At 52.1% G+C, this 20608-nt stretch overlaps 1 protein-coding gene and 1 non-coding gene across 3 annotated transcripts in view; both read left to right on the top strand.

Annotated features, from left to right (window-relative positions):
- Nfatc2 (nuclear factor of activated T cells 2) overlaps nucleotides 1-20608 on the top strand; it is a 115726-nt gene that overhangs the window by 53791 nt on the left and 41327 nt on the right. For both annotated transcript variants that reach the window (XM_020175153.2, XM_074074983.1), the window contains one exon: nucleotides 11791-11931. In XM_020175153.2, coding sequence (XP_020030742.1) covers nucleotides 11791-11931 — 141 coding nt within the window. The remainder of the gene's footprint in view (nucleotides 1-11790; nucleotides 11932-20608) is intronic.
- Trnaa-agc (transfer RNA alanine (anticodon AGC)) lies at nucleotides 11394-11466 on the top strand. Its single transcript has one exon. It is a non-coding gene; the product is annotated as a tRNA-Ala (tRNA).

Below are 20608 nucleotides of genomic sequence, written 5' to 3'. Positions count from 1 at the left end.
CCTCTGTGTGGATTCTATTAATCAAAGGTGGTAAGGTGGTCTTGGGTGATAATCTAGCAAAGAGAAAGCAGGACTGTTTTGTGCAGAAAGGGCAGTGGAAGCCTGGCCTGCAGTGTTGGAAGTGAGTGAGGAGAGAGGGCGCTGGGACCTGGTTGGCTTGGAAGTGAGCGCAGGGCTCTGATCTTTTCCATCCTTTCCAGGCGAGGGGCAGATCAGGCGAGTCAGTGGTACATTTGTGCTCAGACCTAGGAGACAAAGACCCAAGGTACCATAAGAAGAGGAGTGTTGACAAGGGCATCCTTTTAGAAATGATGGAATTCCCTGCCCCTCCCCTCCTCAGCAAATGCTACCTCTATCCCCAAAGCTGGTGTGGTGGCCACGTTGGTTCTGATCTGCTCAGGATCTTGTTGGAAGGAAATGCAGGCTCTTTCTGGTGATCTGGGGGATTCTGAGCAGATAAGGCCTCCCCTTTCTGGCCAGTAACTCTCTCTTCAGGTCAGGGCTGCAGCAGAGCAGGGCAGAGGCTGGGCAGGGCGATTCTTGGAGTCTGCATTCCTCTCTCTCTCTCTCTCTCTCTGGGTTCCTCAAGTCAACTTATCTGTCATCAGTCTGAGGCTTAGGGTCATTACTGAACCACATGTACCTCCAGTTGGGTGGCAGGGCATTAAAAAGCCATTTGAACCTTGAAAATCTGCTTTCCCCCCTTTTTAAAAAGCACTTGGCTGACTCACCTACCTGGTTCTGACAGATAAGGAAACTGAGCCTTTCTTGGTAAAGTGATTCACTGGTTTTTACTCTGTAGGTGGCAAAGCTGGAGTCTCCAACTTTCTAGTTCTGTGAAATACCTTCTTTTGGTTTCCATAACACATCCTTTCTGGCAGTACCACCCTGAGTGGGCCTCTCTCTCATCCAGAATCTTCTGTTGTTTTCTCTTTCCTTCTTTGCTCTGTTTTCCTAGACTGATGCCTGGCAGTTCTATATTTATTTACTGAATAATTGACTTGCTGTTTCATCTGTAGGGAGATATGCAGTAAGTGTTTATTGACAATTAGTGTGTTGGCACAGTCTGTGTGAAAGCAGTATTTATTGATTAACTGATCGGGGCACCTGCTGGGGAGGGTGTGATGGTAAGAATTTGGAGTGGTGTTCTTACAGTGCCAAGGAGCTTTTTATCCACTGTTTGGGGATCAAGGGGCTCTCACTGCAGGCAGACAGTGGCCTCCCACTTCTTAACAAATGGCAGGGGTCAGACAGGAAGCCCTTCCCTGTCCTCAACAATGAGCTTCTGCATGAGACACAGCTGGGCCACCACCTCCTCCCAGGTACCTGCTTTGACCCGCTGTCTCCTGCTCACCCTCATTGTCCCAGTGCTCAGCCTGTGTCCCTGGTTCTCCTTGGTGTCATCTGCAAGGCTCACTACGGTGGTGGCCAAGCTGCCCTGTGTCCCCTGATCTGGTTTGTCATTGTGCACTTGTCTCAGTGGCTGAGACATCAGAAACCAGCTTTCAGTTCTGCAGCCAGAACTGAATTCTGCACCTCAGGGTTGGTTCCTTCCAGAGCCCCTCCCCCTACCCAGGGCTATGGGACTGTGCTCCGCATGGCATGGCCCTTTTTCTGGGTCCTTGTGTGTGTCCTTTCAATTCTTGATAAGGTCATAGTCAGTGGATTTAGGTCCCACTCTGGTCCAGGACAACCTCATCATCTTTAGTAAACACCTTATTTGCAAATAAGTGCACCCTGAGATGTCTGTGGGCTGAGGCGTGGGTGGGGCCTTATTCAGCCACGCTTTCTCCCTCCCCACATTCTCCACTTGCCTCTCTGTCCACTTGGCAGGTCCCTGGTGCACTGGGATCTTTCTCTCAAGCCTCTTGGCTTTGCCTTGCTGTCACCTTCACTCAGGACACAAGCCTCAACCTTCACTACACCCAGGAATTACCTCTGAGTTACATAAACACACACACACACACACACACACACACACACAGGCCAGGCTCCATCCTGGAGACTCTAATTCTGTTTGTCCAGGGTACAGCCTTTCCAGGGCTCCCCATGAGTCTGATGTGGACCAAGTTTGAGAACCCCCCTTCTCCATCCTTCAGTTGCTTGGCTGATCCCCTCTCACTCAAGGCCCGTGAGATGGCTCCTGGTGAAGGAAGAGTGTGAGTCCTTCCTCCCTCCTTGTGCTTGTAAGGCTGGGCCAGGGTTTGCCAGGTCCTAGTGCCTAAAGGAAGTGTCTAGAATATTGAGAAAGTGAAGGAAAAGAAGCCTCTCCAGGCTCCCTAGTGGGGAGAAAAACACACCTATGAGAGAACGGAGACGTCCACAGGGATGGGTGTCCTGTCCATGAGAACCCTCCAGAACCTCTCCACTCAGGACCTGCAGGTCTACTGAGGCCTGTAGGCTTTCTCCCTGCCTGCAAATGGGCCCCATGCAGTGCATTTCAGAAAGTCTCAAAGCAACTCACACCAAGCCCTGCCCTCTCAGTACCCAGACCTAAATTTGTAAATTCATGAATTTGCTTTGTTCTGTTCACAGGTCTTGGGGTGTAGGGTATGGGTTTGAAAATAGATTTCCTCACCTTCTCCCCACCCACTCCATCCCTCTCTGTCTGTCTCTCTCTTTCTTTCTCTCTCTCTCCCTCCCTTCCTCCTTCCCCCCTCCCTTCCACAGGCACTTTTTGCTGAAGTGTAACTAAGACACTGTAGATTGCTCAGTCTGTGTTCATTCAGCTCACTGACTTTTGACAATTGCAGGTGGCCCTGTAACATTCAGAGTTCCTTACCATTGCCCAGGGTTCCTGTTCCAGAGCTTGGTGGAATGGAATCATACAGTGTGGGCTCGTTTGGCTTCTACAGGCTCAGCATTTTGTTTTTGAGACCTGTCACTTCTGTTGTGTGATTCAATAGTTCATTCCTGTGCAGGGCTGAGTAGACTTCAATAACAATTGTTCATGTATCATGGATAGATATTGTGCTTGTGCCCATGGTCTGGGCCCATGGATAAGGCTGCTGTGAACATTCTTGTCCAAGTGCTTCTTGTAGACAATGTCTAGGAATAGAGTTGCCAGGTCGTAGTGGACTATGAGAAGCCTATGAGAACTTGGCATAAGCACAGCTGTGCCCAATAATCAGCAGGCTGACTTTGGCATGGCCCCCAGCCTCAGAAGAGTGCAAAATGCAGCACAGCTGCTTTTCCTAAATTGTTTGCATTCAGAGAAAGAAGTAGGAACACAGGTTTCTCTTGTTACATTGTCACACCCCTCTCCAAGAACTGCTGCTCCACCTCCTCATTTACCACTGGGTATAAAAGACTGCTGAAGGAGGACTCAGGGCTTTTTGATGGGGATTTTGATTGGCTGCCACTGCTGCTGCTGCTGGCTGTGCCTCCACCAGAGCAGCTTTCTGCACCGAGAACTTTATACATAGGCTTTAGAAAAGCTAAGCGAGAACATGGGACTGAACCAGTCTAAGGAAAGAGACTTTAAAGAATAGAAAAGAAGCAAGGTTTTAAAGAAAGACTTTAGAAGTAAGGCCTTAATGAACAGAGAAGAAAAGAAGCAAAGTAAATGAAGAGAATAATAGAGAAAAGAAGTAACAAGGATGTTGTGTGTCTCCATCCAAGTGCCCAGCACACCTGGCTCCCACTTTATGCATGTTTGTCTATTGTTTGTCCTTTCTGCATCTCCAGCCACCACCCAGTTAGTCAGGAGGACCAGGAGCGTGAAAAAGCTCTCTACAGGTTAAGAGCATGTTTTCTACATTTTTCCTTGTTCCACAGCCTCACTGATACTTGGTATCAGCCATCTTCCATTTTAGCCACTGTGGTGAGTGTAAAATGAGAGGAGCTGTGGTTTTTGATTTTCACCCCCATAAGTCCCCATATCTGAACTTGTCAGCTATCTCCATCTTCTTTGGTGAAGTGTCTGTTCAAATAGTTTGCCCATTTTCTTTATTTGGGTTTTAAAATTTTCTTTGCTTATGTTTTTACTGTTAGTATATAGCAGTTTTTTGAACCTCTATCAGATATTCATACACTGAATGCTTTTCCCATCTGCAGGTGACCTATCTCTGCGTGATCTCTTTTCATGAGTGTCATTTGTTTATGTTTTTGATACAGGGTCTCACTATGTAGTCAAAGCTGGCCTCGAACTCTCCATCCTCCTGCCTCAGCCTCCCAGGTGCTAGGATGACAGGTGTGTGGACCATGCCCAGCTTAGAGTGGGTATTTTATTTCCATGAAGCCTAACATGCCCTTTCCCCTTTCCTTGGGATTGGTGCCTAGCTGAAGGCAGCAGAGACATTCTCTCAGGTTTTTTGGTAGAAGCTTTCTGGCTCTGGTGTTGGCCTGCATGATGCATCTTACGCTGGTTTTTGTGTGTGGTGTGAGGTAGGGCCAAGCTCCCTTCTTTCCAGATGGAAATTCAGCTGTTTCCGGTTTCTTCTGAAAGCAAGAGTTTATTCCCTTCCCCACACCTTCCCTTTTTGTCCCATGTCACTCCACTAGGTCGGGTGAAAATGCACCATTGCTTCCGGAAAACCCTCAAAATTAGTGAGACTAGATGGCAGAAGGACTGGGCTTTATTCATGATCACAAGGGCCCATCTGTTCACCTGCTCCTGCCAGAAGCCACAACAACCTACATCTTTCTCTGGGATGTCCTGACATTTGTCTTCTCAACTGAAAATGGATTTGGGGCCTGAATTCTTATTCTAGGCACAGGAATTCAACAGAGAACAGAACAGCATCCTTCCGTCACAGGGGTGAAACAAATAGTGGGCATGCAGTCAGCATTTGAGACAGAGCAAAGTGTCATGGTGGACATGACCAGGACTGTGTGTGAGGATATAAGGGAGCAGCAACTAGTCCTACTGATCAGAGTCAGCTGCTCAGAAGAGGCAGTATGTCAACCACCCTTGAGTGATTGGGCGTCTCCTCCAGGTAGAGGATACAGCAAATGCAAAGGCCCTGAGGCAGGATAAGCTTGGGAGCAGAAAGGCAGCCAGGGAGACCATGAGGAGTGAATGAAGGTGGGGAGAGGGATAGGAGGTGAGGTCTGAGACCAAGCTGGGAACTTTAGATTTTATTCTAAGTGAGCAGGAAACCATGGATTCCAAGACCTGGTGTGGTTTCTAGTTTAAAGCTCATGCAACACAGTGCCAGGCACACAATAAGTGCTAATGCATGCTTAAAGACCCTGTAAAGGAGGAAAGGAGATGAGAGGCACAGGACAGGGAGGAGGAGAAGGGAGAGCCGTTATCCGCGCCCAGTAGCACTTGGCACCATGAAGTCACTGAGCTCCGTGAACTCAGTGTCGGCCCCATTTTCAGGTGGGTGAAAGCATGGGGAAGTTAAGTCACCTGAGCATGGGACTGACCACTGTGCCAGCTACGTCCTGCTCAATCCCAGCCAAACAAGTGACAGATTAATTCCGGTCAGCACCACAAAGCAAGGGGTGTAAGTCGGTGAGTCAGGGTCCCCTGAGGGCTGCGGGCACCAGAACATCTTCCTCGAGACCTGTTGCAGGGGGTCTTGGATGGCATGTGTCTGGCCTTTGTCAGCTGCTGCTCTGTCTCCAACAGACTTGTCAGCAGTGCCCTAAGCATCACGAACGGTGTAGGAGCAGGTGGGTAGGAGTTCGGGTTCTAGAGCCAGCAGCCTGGCTTCACATCCTGGACCTAGGGAAACTGACCCTGTGCTCGGTTTCCTCATCTGTAAGATGGGAGTGGCAGTAATACCCGCCTTGCTGGTGTGGGAATTGTGTGTGTGTCACTTTAAGTGCTGGCTGTGATCACATGAGGACCCCTCGAGTGTCTCTTTTGTGATGGATGGCCCAGTGTGCACAGATCTCACTGTGCCTGTGACCCTCCCCACAGCTCTGCAAGGCAGATGTGACATCCATCTGCCTGCCACCCTGATGTGTGAGCAGTACAGGAGTTGAGCAAACCTGAGTGCCCCAGGTGAGAAGTGACAGTACATGCCTAGTATAGGAGGGGCCTGGGTGGTCAGCTCTCCTGGGTGGTCAGTGGGCCTGGGAGGAGTGGACAGCCCAGCAAGGAGGGCAGCACAGTTCCTTGGCTGGGATCTGGTTGCTTTTCTGCCAGTCCACGTGGTTCAGCTGTGTGGGAGCCGGGAAGACAGAGCTGCCCTCTACTGAACACCTGCCACAGGCTGTGGACCCCACATGCTGCTTGTTCCTATTCTCAACAAACCCCCAAAGGCCCACCCTACAGGCTCCTTCACTCATTCAGAAATATTAACTGAGAAGCCAGGTGTGGTGGCGTATGTCTGTAATCCCTACACTCAGGAGGTGGAGGCAGGAGGATCCTGAGTTTGAGACCAGCTTGGGCTATACAGCAAGACCCTGTCTCAAGGGAAGAAAGAAGTATTTATTGAGAAATATTTGCTGAGCACTGACACATGCCAGTAGCCAAGGTAGATGCAGTTCTTGGGTTGCACCTTCTAGGAAGTTGAGCTTCAGAAAGGCCTGTGGTTCACTGTGGTCCCTGCTTGCAGGGAAGGGGCAGAGCCGGGCGCTGAAGCCCGAGCTTTCTGTTCTACCCCTGCTGCTTGGTCCCTTGGTGACCAGGCAGCCATCCATCAACCAAGGTTCCTAGAGCCCTCAGGGAAGTTCTTGGGAACATTCTCAAAGGGCCTGTGATACTCTGGAACCATAGAGCTATGAGCTAGTCAGCAGAGAAAATAACAGCTCTACTCTGTGCCTGGTCCTGTACGAATGGGGTGAGGCGTGAAATAAACGTCCAGGACATGGGTGCCTCTCGTCCACGCTCCAGATGAGGAGACAAACCTGAGGTGCAAAGCTAGGAGAGGATCCCATACACAGCAATCCTCACCTCTCCCAGAGGTGAGCCTACACTAAGGGGGGTCTCACTAAGCAGGAAGACCCAGGGAGTGGCCAGCGTGAGGCAAGGAGCCATCTGTGCGCTCTCACAGCCCCTCAGGTGAGCCTCTAGTCAGCACCACCTTCTGAGCTGGCTGAGTCAGGCTCAAGGCCCAGGCCAGAGGCCTGATGCAGGAATGAGAAGGGCTCACTGCGGTGGGGTCAGCGTGGCGGCCAGGGCTTGGGCCAGATGACCACCTGGAGAGCGGCAGACCTTTGTGGTCTGTGCTGGCTGGTGGCTTCCCACGGGGTCTTCCAGTATCCTTCAGTGTAGTGGAATCCCACAGTCCAGGTCCCCTGCCTGCCTGCCTTAGCTGTGAGTTCTCAAGAGCTTGGTCCCCTCCACACTCAGCTCTAGGTCAGTGCTGGTGCCGGTGAAAGTAAACAGCAGGCGGTTAAACCAACAGCGCCCTGCGGATTCAAAGCTCATTAAATACTGGCCCCCCAGCCACTTTATGATGTGTCAGAAGCCAGGAGCAGCAGCGAGGCCCAGGAACATCAGGTTGCCAGGGCCACCCTGAAGCTTAAGCAGGAGCCGGGCTCCTGGCGTCCCCACAGGGCAGAGCTGGGCCCTCCAGGATGGCCTTACACCCAGATTGGGGTTTGGTTAGAGAATGGCCAGCTGGGGGTTTAGGGTAGCCTGGAAACTGCAAGTGCAAGGCTGAATGGGAGAGGTAGGCAGAGGCCCTGGAGGCCTGGAAGCTTCCTGAGAGTCCTCTTTGAGGTCCAGGTCCTGTCGCCCAAATTAGCAGCCGTGGGTAGTAGAGGTTGCATCAGACAGCGACGCAGGCCCAGGAGGGTGATTTGGGTGCTGTTTGCCTCTCTTCAGTTCCTCTTTCAGGGGCTAATTGGACCCATTTGCTTTACCTCTGGGCCCTCTAGGGGTGGAGGACCTGCCCAGGAGGAGTTCCCCATGTCCTCAGGTGACCTCTTCCATGTGTAACTCAGCTCTTAAACAAATGTGTGTGACAAGTCACCTGGAAGGATTGTTAAAATGCAAAGGCCCAGCCTCTTGCCTAGGAGACTCTGAAACGGGGCGGGGTGGGGCCTGGCCTCTGCGTTTTTATGGGGCACTTGCCACCACCAGGCACTGCTGCAGAGTCCTGGGAGCCATGTTGAGAAACCCTGGCAGTCGGGGGTCAAGAAACCCTGGTTATGGCTGAGGATCCACCAAGCACCATGGTGGTGACAGACGCCATCTGTGTGAGCATGCAGCCCAGGTCATGTAGGCTTGGTGAGGAATGTCTAAGTGAGGAGCCTGAGGTTTGCACGGTGATGGCTCCAGCCCCAAGCGTGCTCACTTCCATGGTTGGCCTTACTCCACCACCGTCAGTGATAACACACTTTGCTCTCTGAGTGGTGACTGAGCGCTAGGCATAGGCTGAATGGTTTGGTCTTACGTCAGATATTTTTTTACTGTGTCAAAATACACATAACACAAAAGTTACCACGTTACCAGAACTATGTAGTACTGGGGCATTTTTTTTCATCCCCATAAAAAGAAACCCTGTACCCACTACCAGCCACTTCCCCTTCCCCTCTCCCTCCAGTTCCTGGTAACCAATCTCTTTTCTGACTCTGCATCTGGCTGGTCCTTTTCTATCACTGAGATCACACAAGATCTGTCCTATGTGACTGGTTCCTTTCAATTGGCATTGGCACTTTGTTCCTTTTATGGCTGAATAATATTCTACATGAGTCCGCCCCTTTTTGTTTACTCATTCATCCATGCGTTGACATTTGGGTTGATGTTAGATATTTTACCAACTGTGTTCTGATCATGGCCAGGTGTTCATACATGTGATCTCTGGTACCGTATGAAGCAGACCCCTAAGGGCAGGTACTCTTGTGATTTTACAGTGGTGGCATCTGTGATCCGGAGAGGTGACAGACTTGCCCAGGGTGCAAAGGGAAGGTAGGCTCAACTCTCAGGACCTTGGCTTCCTGATCCCATGCGTGTCTTCTCTAGCTGCCCCCAGTGTCCTGCACTGCACCATGGTATGGTGACAGTGCCTCACACCAGGCTGACTGTGGCCCATGGAGCCATCAGAATTGTTTCTTTCTTTCTTAAAAACAGTCTTTGCTGGAGTCTACAGTCAGACCATCTAAATCAGGATCTCTAGAAGTATCCCTGTCCCCAGTGACATCCAGTTGTGTCTGCAGACATTTTGATCGTCCCAACTGTGAGGGAGGGGTTGCTACTGGTTGTCTAGTGAGCAGAGAGCAGTGCTTCCCTATGTGCACACACAGCCCCACAACAAAGAACCATCGGGCCCTGACGTTGGTGGGGCGGAGGCTGAGGACCCATGCTGTAGAAATTAGGCGGATAGCTTTCCAGCTCCTGGACTGATTCTTGGGTGCAGTAGGGCTGGGCTTTACTGGCAGCAGCACTGGACCTCTAGAAGGTGCCTGAAGCTCTGCATTTCCCACAAGTTGCCGGTATACCAGCCTCTGCTCCAGCTGAGGGCAAGACTGGATGTGGCTCCTAGGAAGTGGCCTGGACTCGTTCTCTTGCCTGTCTCTTTCAATCTGCATAGAAAACTAAGTTTCCCTTCAGGTAAGGAGGTAGAAATGCAGACCTGGCCTTGTGGCTCAGCTGGCTGTTTCAGATTGCGAGGTTTCACAGGGAGCTGCATGGAGTCGGAAGAGGCAGGCGTGTTCACAGCAGTGCGTGGTGATTCACCGCCCTGTCTCCCTCCCAGTCAAGCCCGGCCGCCAGGCCCCAGCCAGGCTGGCTGCAAGCCCTTGGCCAGCTTGCCCAGTAGCGATGACTCAGGTTTTCCACCTGTAAAATGGGAGGGGTGCCTCTTGCCACCTCCCTACCCATCCCCAGTGCCAGAAGCCCCTGTGGCCCCCCAACTCCATCAAAGGCAGATCTTAAAAGCTGGACGGTGGCTGCTGTTTTCACTGCTGCTAAATCTCCATTAGTGGCAGCTCAATTAGGAAGTCATCATGGAACTCCGATATTGAAAAAGAGGATTAATACCGCAGCCCATGTGGGAGGAATTAGCTTCTGCTGAGAGGCCTCTCTATAGGTCTCCAGCCGGCAGCTCCTGGAAGCTGTTGGCAAGCCGGGCTCTGGGAGCAGAGAGCCAGAGCCAGAGCCAGGCACGGAAACCGTCAGGGGGCTGTGCAGACACTGGGCTGGGTTTGCAAGGTGAGGTGTCTGGAAGCCTTTGGCTGGCTCAGAACAGACTCCTGACATGTTGCCAAGTCACCCTGTTGCAGCATCAGGGTGGCCCCAGCAGCCCCAGGGCAGGAGGAAGGGGATCCTAGGTGTCTGGAGCCCAGGAGGGAAGGGTTAAGTTTGGGCTTTGGGCCTCACGCGTCTGCTGCTTAGCTCCCGGATGGGGAGGTCTGCAGGCCCTGGCATGGAAAGGGCTGGCGCCCTGCCCAGCTCTCTGAGCTCTGGGAGGAGAGCCAAGAGCTCAGGCTGACTCACCAGCATGGGGAGGGACCAGGAGGGGAGGCGGGGCCTGAGGGGCAGTGGGAGGAGGAAGGCCCTGGCTATGGCTGGAACCTGCAGCTCACCTGCCCAGAGAGACAACTGTCTCCTTCATTCTCTCCTGCAGCCTTCCCTCCCAAAGGTCCAGAGGCTGGCCAAAGGGCTGGAAGATGGCGCTGGATGTACAAGCCTGCCTGGTCACTTTTGGCCACCTGGCCTCATGGTGACCTGACTCCTCTTAGCTTTAGTTTTCTACCTGGTCTTGTGTGGATGATTTTACTGTTTCCTTCCTCAGGGGCTGCTGTGAGCATTCGAGCGTATTATCCTGACTCAGTACTTAGCACAGGCCTGTCCCCTTCCGCCACCTTTCACTCATCGTAGGTATAAACAGTTCAGTAGAGATAGTGAGGTCTGTATCCACGTCCCTCTCATCCATCCCTCTTACCCATCTCTAGCGCCTCCTACTGCTGAATTCTGCCACTGTTCATGACTGGCTTACAGGAGGGGGAAGGTGAGGCCCTTCCTTCCTGGGGCTGACATTCCAGGGGTGTGGGGAGGGGAGAGGAGAGAGAGAGGGAGAGAAAGAGAAAGGGAGAAAGCTTTGTATAATGTAGTACTGGAAAGTTCTCCGGTGAACAGCAGAGTAGGATGCAGTGGGGTGGGGCTGAGGAGCCTCTCTGAGGAGGTGACTCTGGGTAGGACCCATAGGCAAAGGTAGGGAAGAGAGAGCCCAAGAGAGCAAATGCTCAAAGGTTGGAGTGTGCTCAAGAGACAGTGAGAAGGTTTTAGAAGTGTGGCGGGAGCAGAGGGATGGAGGGGCTCTAACATGACATGGGGCAGAGCCTGGACGGTTTACAGACCACACTGGAAGCACATATGGATTCCACTGTGGATGCGACCAAGTCGTGTGGGAACCGGTGCTGACATCAGCACGCACGGTGCCTGCATTTGGGCTGACCGGCTGCGCTGCCGAAGGAGAGAGCACACTGAGCAAAGGAAATCTGGAGGAAAAAGTTGATCCACCCCTCACTTTACAAAGGATAATAAGGGCGGCAGAATGGCTCAAGTGGTAGAGCGCCTGCCTAGCAAGCATGAGGCCTTGGGTTCAAACCCCAGTACTGCCAAAAAGAAAAGAAAAAAGACTCCCCAGGAGAATAAAGAGGCTGCCAGATTCCCTTGTCCCCAGCCCTCCTCAGAAGGAGGACAGGCACATGTCCCTGGATTCGGGAAGCCGTGGGTTGTTGGAGAGAGATTCGCTCACCGCACTCCAAGCACTGTTGTAAGAACACAATATTTGTAAAGTTGCTGGTTGTCAGGGGTGGCAGTTGTACGTTTGCAATGACAACAGGTGACAAGGGGGGGAGGTGGGGCGTGTCGTATGTCATTGTCCTGAACTGCCTCTCGTGTGTCTCCCCAGTCACAGTGACTTCTTTCCCTCTCGCCCTCAGCCCAGCGGTCCGCCCACGAGCTGCCCATGGTGGAAAGACAAGACATCGACAGCTGCCTGGTGTACGGGGGCCAGCAAATGATCCTCACGGGACAGAACTTCACGGCCGAGTCCAAAGTCGTGTTCACGGAGAAGACCACAGGTCAGCGGCTTTGAGCTCTGTCTGTCCTCTGGCGTCGTACAGAAGCCACCGGCTCTTTCTCCTGCACAGCAGTGGAGCCGCGTGCAGTTTCCTACCCTGCTCCTCTTTCCCTCTCTTCAGTGATCCTGGGGGCCACGCAGCTCACTGCTGCACGGTTGTCTCTACCCTCAACTTCTTTTGAAAATTGTATTTTTTCTACATAGGCAAACTTTTAAAACTTTTCCTTATTATCAAGAAGGGACGCCAAATAGCCTGGGGATTTTGCTTGCTCTGAGCCTGAATATCCTGGGTTCAAGTCCTGGCTGGGTTGTTTGTTGCCTCTGTGATCTTAGGCAAATTACCTAACCTCTCTGCGTTTGGAGTTCCTGAAGTACAGAATGACGATAATAAGATCCCAACTCCACAGGCTTTGTGAGGTTAAATGAGTTACTATGTTGAGGAACTGTAACAGCTCGGGTTACATCATAAACCAATAAACAGTGGCTACTTGTTATTTGTTTTGGGGTGTGGAGGACTCACACTTGCTGGGCAAGTGCTTTACCTCTTGAGCTATGTCCCCAGCCGTCTTGTTTTTATTTTGTTTTGGAGACAGTCTTGCTAACTTTATCTGAGCTGGCTTTGATCTTGATAACCTCCTGCCTCTGCTTCCCAAGTAGCTGGGGTTGCAGGCGTGCATCTCTCCCCCACTACACTGCTTATGCCTATTATAAGCAGTGCTGAAATTAATCTCTTAGAATTATTTTGTCTTGTTAACTAGGAATCTGTACATGTGTCTTCTTGTTTATTTAGGGTTGAATGCTAGCAGCAGAATTCTAGACAGTCATTTGATGGCTTTAAGGATCTAGTGATAAATTGTCTTCCAGAAATCTGCAAGATGAAACTTCCACTGTGACAGTAATGGTCTACCACACCCCAGAAACACCACTTTTTCATTAGAAGTATCTTTGTGGGATTGGTGCTCATTGGTGCTCTGCTGTGTGAGGTTTAATGCTCTTGCCTGGTGGCCACGCACCAGGAATGCTCAGTGAGGGCAGGAGCTGCTGCTGCATTCAGGAGCTTCGAGGTGGGGGCTGAGGGTCAAGGTTATCGTGTGTGTGCATGTATGTTTTGGGTGTCAGAATTTGGTAGCTGTGCTGCCCTAGGTAGGTCACTGCACCTCTCTGAGCCAATGGTTTACTGCTCTTGGGAGGTGAGAAGATGTGACAAGGCCGCAGGCTGGGCTCTTTGCACACTGAAATGCTCAGTGTTATCTTTTATTGTATTTTGGCTGTAGAAGGACAAAGATGACTCAGGCTTCTCATGGAACCAGAGAGGTTATGAAATAATAAGTGGTAATAAACCATGGAAACCTAGCAAAAGGGCTGGGGTTGCTAGGTGATGTGAGCATGGCTGGGTTGGGGTTCGAGGTAGAGTCTCCCAGTTTGGAGAGAATGTATGTACCTGGGATAAGGAGTGCCATTTTGAGCCTCCCTGGCCCCAAGCACTGGTGTTGGGGGAGCTCACTTTGTATATCTCTCTGCTTTACCAAATAAAGTTTGGCTGAACTTCAAACATAAAATGAAATAAACTATGGACCACGTTCTGTTCTAAGCACTTTGTATGTTAACTAATCTGGCTCTTCATGACTTTCCATGTCCCCACCCTAGGAAGTGACTGTCCTCCCAGCTTCACTGCTGACACTTAAGCACAGAGAGGTTAAGGGACTTGGTGAAGGTCACACAGCCAGTAAATGGCAGTGATGAGTCCCGGGCTGCTCTGCCCTAAAGAAGCTTAGAACCTAGCTAATTTGACCCTTTGAACCATGGAGACTTGACTCACTTTGTGGCAGTAGAGGCCCTTGGGTCCTGTCATGGGTCATTGGCGTCTGTAGTATCCATTTACAGAGAGCCTTCCATGGCGACTCCAGATTCCAGGTAGGCTGATGACAGGAGACCCCTGAGTCCCTGAAGAAGTGGGGGCTCCCTTGCATGGGGGTGGTGCCTGGCTCCCTGCAGCTCTAACTGAAGGGGTGCCTCAACTTTGTAGGGCCCTCAGTCTGCTCTTTTGACCTCAAGGGCTCACCTCCCCGCCCGGCCACCTCCCACAGGGGGAATCCCTGTTGCTCAACCCCGTTTTTCCAAAACGCACCCTGTGCCCATCTCCATGGACACTTGGCCGCCTGGGCGCTCAGGCGGGGTGGAACAGCTGGAGTTTTCCAAGGCAGGGGAATCCCAGCTGTTCTTCACATTAGGAAAGGTGACAGGCTCGCAGGCTAATCTTAGCCCCAGGGCTTGGTCATCAGCACCACCAGTTCTTCTAGTGTTCTTTTTATAGCTGTCCACAAAAAACAGGCTTGGCACTTTCTACCCCAGCAAGATGACAAACTGAGGAGCTGGAAAAACAGGAGGCGAGGGGCAGCGTGGAGCTGCCGAACTTAGAAAAACTTGGTGTTTTGGAAAATGGCGTCTTATTTATAGCAGCAGTAATAATAATGAGAATTATATTAATCTCATTCCTGTTTTTAATTATTTTTCATGACTTACAAGACCCTGTGAGATCCAGCGCTGCCTGTCTCTCTGATCTTAGCCTTTCCGATTCTGCTGTGCTTGCTTGGCTATGGTAAAGCCCTTTCTGATCTGTCCTTTCTGCCTCAGGACTTTTGCAGTTACCGTCTGCTCTCACCGTGTTCTTCTATCATTTATTTCACACAGCTGCCTTCCTGCCGTTCCTTCAAATCTCAGTCAGAGGCCACTTTCCCCAAGAGGTCTCTTTGACCATCGCTCTTGTGGCCCAGCCTCCCCCACAGCTGTCACCTCGGTTTTCTTGGTGACACTTAGCATTTTGCAATCCTCCTGCAATCGTCCTGTCTGTCTGTTGACTCATGTGTTGACGGGTCTCCCACACCAGACTTAGTTCCTTGACAGCAGGGACTCAGTGCTTCCTACTGCATCCGTGTGTAGAGTCAGTGCTCATCTGTCACATGGAATGAAGGCCACAGCCCCTCACGTTGTTCCTCCAGCCTTGAGAGGTGGTGACTCTGTCCTCATAGGTGAAGTACCTGAAGTTCAGAGATCAAGCCAGGGACCCCTGTCAGCCCGCCGCTGGGGACTAGACCTGGACTCCCAAGGCAACCTTTGTCCTAAGTCTGGAGTAATATCTCTAGTCATGTCAAAGAGAAGCCAGCAGAACAATTAGGAGTTTTCATATTTATCACTCTGGGTAAGTGTTGAAAGGCCATTTGTCTGTTCTCTGCAACGTCAAAAATGTGTGACCTTCCAGGCAGAGTTCACGCTGGGAAACCCAGGCTGTTCCTGCCCTCAGCTGGGAACCCTGGCTGCTGGCCCCTGGCCTCAGGCGGAGTCGGGGGTCCCAGCAAAACATTGCAAAACAGGAAAAAATCTAAGGACACAAAAATAAAAGTGATGTGGTTGCGGAACCGGGGTTGCCATGGCTTTGAGTGACTCCCTGCGCCTGGGTGAGATCCAATGTTTTGGAAGGTTCCTCCATGTGACACAGGGTTTTGGAATGTTTCAGCTGGTAAATCCGTCTTAATTCAGGCCCCCAGCCCCAGCCAAGTAGCTCCCTGGCTCTGTGAGTCCTGCGGGGGCGTAGGCTGGAAACTAGCCGACATCAAATTACTCAGCTTTGAAACTGAAATTGAAGAGAATTTTTGTTTTGTTGGATGATTTTCTTGGCGTGGTTTGATGGCAGAAGCTCCCATCACCTGTCGAGGGACAAATTGATTTTTTAGCAAGGATGCGTGGGTGGTGGAATTCCCTCTTTCCCCTGAGTCACCATGTGCTGACATGAGTCACTTTATTACTTGGAGGTTCCCAAAGGTTGTATTTTGAGCTCTGTTTAATAAATAGAACTGCATGTGCTTAAAATATTAATTTTTTTTTTTTTTTGCTAAGTAAGTATCTTTCCACGAGTTGGTGTCTGGGAAGAGTGAAACGCCTTAGAGAAGAAGACCCCCTCATCCCCTGCCTGTTTCTGCTTCTCCGAGCAGCAGATCTGGGGTGGAGGCTTTCCGACAGGGTCCCTCTGGGAACATCAGACCCAGGCTGGGCAGGGGCGTGACTAAGCCGCTGCAGACCTTTGTCCTCTGTGACTCATGGCTCCTGTGTCATTGGCCCCCTGGCCTCCAAAGACCAAGGCCAAACTGCAACTCTGAAGCCCCATTCGAGACTGAGAAAATGGTCTTGCTTTTAGAGAGCCAAATATTTGCCCTGATATCTGCTGTCTTATACGTGAGATCAGACTTCTGAGGGGAAGCTTGTAATCCATTCTATTTGGATACCATGGAATGAGGCCACAGAGAAATCAGTTTTCCAGGTGACCTGAGTCTGAGTGTCTGCCAGCAGACATTGTTCTTAGTGTGCTTGGGGGTTCATTAGGTAGCATGCTGGATTTTGGAATATCCAGCAGACTGGATCGGCCTCTTGGCTGCACCGGGGGATGTCACCTTGGGACTCAGTTTCCCCAACTTTAAAGTGGGGTCAGTGGTGTTTTAGCAGTAAAAGGAGATCAAGGAACTGAGAATGTCAGGAGCATAGTAAGTACTCAAAAAATGACAGCTGCCCTCCTGTGTGCCGTCCAAAAGCCTTTGCTTCACACGGGGTCCAGAGCAGGCCCAAGTTGGTTTCTTGTCTGGCTGAAGAGTCCCTCATGGTATAGGGGAGTTCTCTCCTTTTGTGCCCCAGACCTGACAGACTTCTAGCATCCTGGCCCAGCAGAGCTGGAGGGACTAGATTGATGGCTGTCTCCATCCCCTCCCTCATCTACAGCTGGGGAAGCTTAGTCACACCTGTGGTTGACAGACTTCCTTGAGGTGACAGAGCTCATCAGTAGAAGGCGGGGCACCAAACCCCAGTTTCCTGGTTCCCAGAGCAGTGTGGGGGTCATCTGTACTTGGTGGAGGGTGAGGGGGAGAGATGAGCCAGGATCTGAAGTGGGCGTCTGTGTAAAGTAGATTTGACCACATGCACTCTCGCTCCACTCACTTAGCACCCAGGGCTTCCACCGTTGCCCCTGGAATTTATTGAGCTCCTCCAATGTACGGCACCGTGCCTTGCACGTAACAGACAGTTATGTGCAAGAGTCTCTGCTCTCGAGGGTGGAGTCTCAAGCTTCTTTATAAGGATGGCACTTTCAAACAAGGCAAATGATATGAAGACAGAGAAGGCAGAGCCAGGGAGGGAGCACCCAGGGTCTGGAGCAGGGGGCAGGATGTCCTGTTCAATCTGAACCTCAGACGAACATTGAGCTAACTCAGAGTCCTGTGTGCCAGGCGGTGGCATACTTGCTGCAAGCCAGTACTGACTGTTTTGTGAGATGTAAGTTTAACTGGACGTCCTGTACTTTTATTGGTGAAATCTGGCAGTCCTTGGGTAGAGAGGTCAGGGAGGAATTTTCCCAAAGGGATGGCTTTGTGCAGAGCCATGAAGGTGAGAAAGAAGACTGTGTAGACCAGGAAGGGACATGTTCCAGGTTCTCCCAGGACTGAGGGCCCAGCAGGGATGCCGCTGGGCACCTGGTGCATGGTGGGGGGAGGTACCACTTGAGTCTGGGAGTTGCTGGGGTGGGGCTGCCCTGCTGGGTCCTGGAGTTTCCATTTTATCCTTGAAGCAGCGGGTGGTTGCTGGAAACCTCAGCAAGGCGTGGCCAGGTCTGGTCCATATTTGTGAGCTTACTCTGGTGACAAGAAGAAGAGTGGCCTGGTGGGGCGGGGGGCAAGTGGGCACAGAGAGGCAAGTGAGCCTCTCTGAGGAGACAGGGATGGTGGGGATCAGCCCACCAAGGCAGTGCGGGGCAGGAGAGAGACACACTGGGACCCAAGCTGCTTTCTCTTCCGATCTCAGAAGTCCACGTGGACATTGTTACCCATTCGGAAGGCTGAGCTGCTAAGCTGAGGGGATCAGGCGTATCCTTGACTCCCCTACCCACGTCCGCCTGGCTTATTCAGCACAGGGAGGCCACATTTTCTTGCTAGCTAGCAGTCATAAAAAGCAAACCCAAATGACTTCAACTGTCTTTATTTAGCTAATTTTTGAAAGCAGAGCCAGGACTGGGAAGCGTCAGGCACGGTTTCCTAACACGAGCTGACACTTTGATTTCCTTGCCATGTACTCCAGCTCAGTGGCAGCCTGCAGACCGAGTGTAGATGCATCTCCTTCCTCCTCCTGAAAGCTTGCTTACTCCTCCCACTAGTGTGACACCAGCCATGCTGACACCATCAGGGGCTCCTCCAGGAGCCCTCTGCAGACTGCAGAGTCTCAGCCTGCCTGGCCAGCCCTGCTCTCTCTTATGTGCTTGGTCCCAGCCTAATGGGGACGGGTGGCTTGCAGAGGCATCAACTGAGTTACAGGGCCACCCACCCACTCACATACCCATCCACCCACCCACTCATATACCCATCCACCCACCCACTCATATACCCATCCACCTACCCCTTCCTCCTCCTTCCCACCCACCCGCCCACCCATCTAGTCACCAATCCTCCCATCCAGCCACCCACCTACCCATCCATCCACCCACCCATCTATCTACCTACCCATCCACCCGCCCCTTCATCCTCCTTCCCACCCACCCACCCGCCCATCCATCTATCCACCCACCCATCTGTCCACCTACCCATCTACTCACTCATCCACCCACCCATCCACCATCCATCCATCCACCCACACTGTACTCATTCATCCACCCACCCACCCACCCACCCATCCACCCACCCACCATCCACCTACCATCCACCCACCCATCCATCCATCTAGTCACCAATCCTCCCATCCAGCCACCCATCTACCCATCCATCCATCCACCCATCTATCCATCTACCCACACTTTATTCATTCATCCACCCACCCATCCATCCATCTAGTCACCAATCCTCCCATCCATCCACCCACCCATCTATCCACCTACCCATCCACCCACCCATCCATCCATCTACCCACACTCTACTCATTCATCCACCCACCCACCCACTCATATACCCATCCACCCACCCCTTCATCCTCCTTCCTACCCACCCACCCACCCATCCACCCATCCATCTAGTCACCAATCCTCCCATCCAGCCACCCATCTACCCATCCATCCATCCACCCATCTATCCATCTACCCACACTCTATTCATTCATCCACCCACCCACCCATCCATCTAGTCACCAATCCTCCCATCCATCCACCCACCCATCTATCCACCTACCCATCCACCCACCCATCCATCCATCTACCCACACTCTACTCATTCATCCACCTACCCACCCACTCATATACCCATCCACCCACCCCTTCATCCTCCTTCCCACCCACCCACCCACCCATCCACCCATCCATCTAGTCACCAATCCTCCCATCCAGCCACCCATCTACCCATCCATCCATCCCCCCATCTGTCCACCTACCCATCTACTCACTCATCCACCCACCCCACCAACCCACCCATCCATCCACCCACCATCCATCCACCCACCATCTATCCACTCATCCATCCACCCATCCATCCACCCACCATCCATCCACCCACCCACCCACCATCCATCCATCCACTCATCCATCCACCCATCCACCCATCCATCCATCCACCCACCCATGTACTCATCCACCCACCTACCCATCCATCCACCCACCATGCACCCACCATCCATCCATCCACCCACTCATCCATCCATCCACCCTGCCCATCCACCCACCCACCCGTCCATCTACCCACCATTCATCCACTATCCACTCACCTGCCCACCCACACACATACCCCATCCATCCACCCTCAAAACCTGTGCTCTTGGCATCCCACTGAGATGGCGCTGCAGCACAAGGCCTGTGATGTTTGTAAAGCTGTGCTCCCACCCCATTTTTTCCTTGCAGAGTCTTTCTGTGCCTCCTCTAGCCCCTGCCTCTCCACCCAGGCTGTTGGCTCCCTTCCGTTCTTTCTGACTAAGCCTTGGAAGAGCCTTTTTCATGCTGGCTGCCAGTCCCTTCTAATGCCGTTCAGGGAAGTTTGCCTGAACATCTGCTTGAGAGACCCACGTCCTCTATTTCCTCTCAGCCAGGTGCATTAGACACTCACGTGGTCCTCTCAGCACTTTTGTGTGGGGCCAAGCCCCAAGCCCCAAGCCCCGGGAAGGGTTGGAGGCTGGTCCACGGCAGAGTGAACCCTCAGTACTGAATTGCGTTGAGTGAGCATGCTGCATCATCTGCACCTGTGTTTCCAGCCCCTTCCTTCTCTGGTCCCCAAAAGGACTCTGCAGTAAAGGCTGAGGTCCTCATCATGGCACCTGTAGCTGGAGAGGCCAGTCAGACATGTCCTGAACTCTGACGATGAGGCTCATGGTGAGGAATCCTGAGGCTGCGTGTGTGTTTAGCAGGCCAGGATCTATTGGGCAGACAGAGAATAGGGTGGGTGTGGCCCTGCTCTTGGGAGCTCCCAGCTTAGGTAGAAAATGAGAGGGCTTCATTCTGGAGCCCCTGAGCAAGCCTGCAGGGGGGGAGGGACTGGCCATGAGGGTTCTGGGGATGAGGGTCTTGGGAGGTGGATGCAGCAAGTTCTGAGGTGTGGAGGTGGAGTTGGGAAGGAAGGCAGGACAGGAAAGCCAGGTCGCTATCCCACTAGAGCTGAGAACCTTGAGTCTCTGTCTCTTGAGTCCCCATGGGAGGTCAAGCTCTGCCTTCCAGTCTGGGGAACACTTGAGGG

Source organism: Castor canadensis, chromosome 5, assembly GCF_047511655.1.
Source record: "Castor canadensis chromosome 5, mCasCan1.hap1v2, whole genome shotgun sequence".
In the NCBI taxonomy this organism is placed as follows: domain Eukaryota; kingdom Metazoa; phylum Chordata; class Mammalia; order Rodentia; family Castoridae; genus Castor; species Castor canadensis.
Note: the sequence above shows the minus strand (reverse complement) of the source record. Positions and strands in the feature narration are given on the sequence as shown.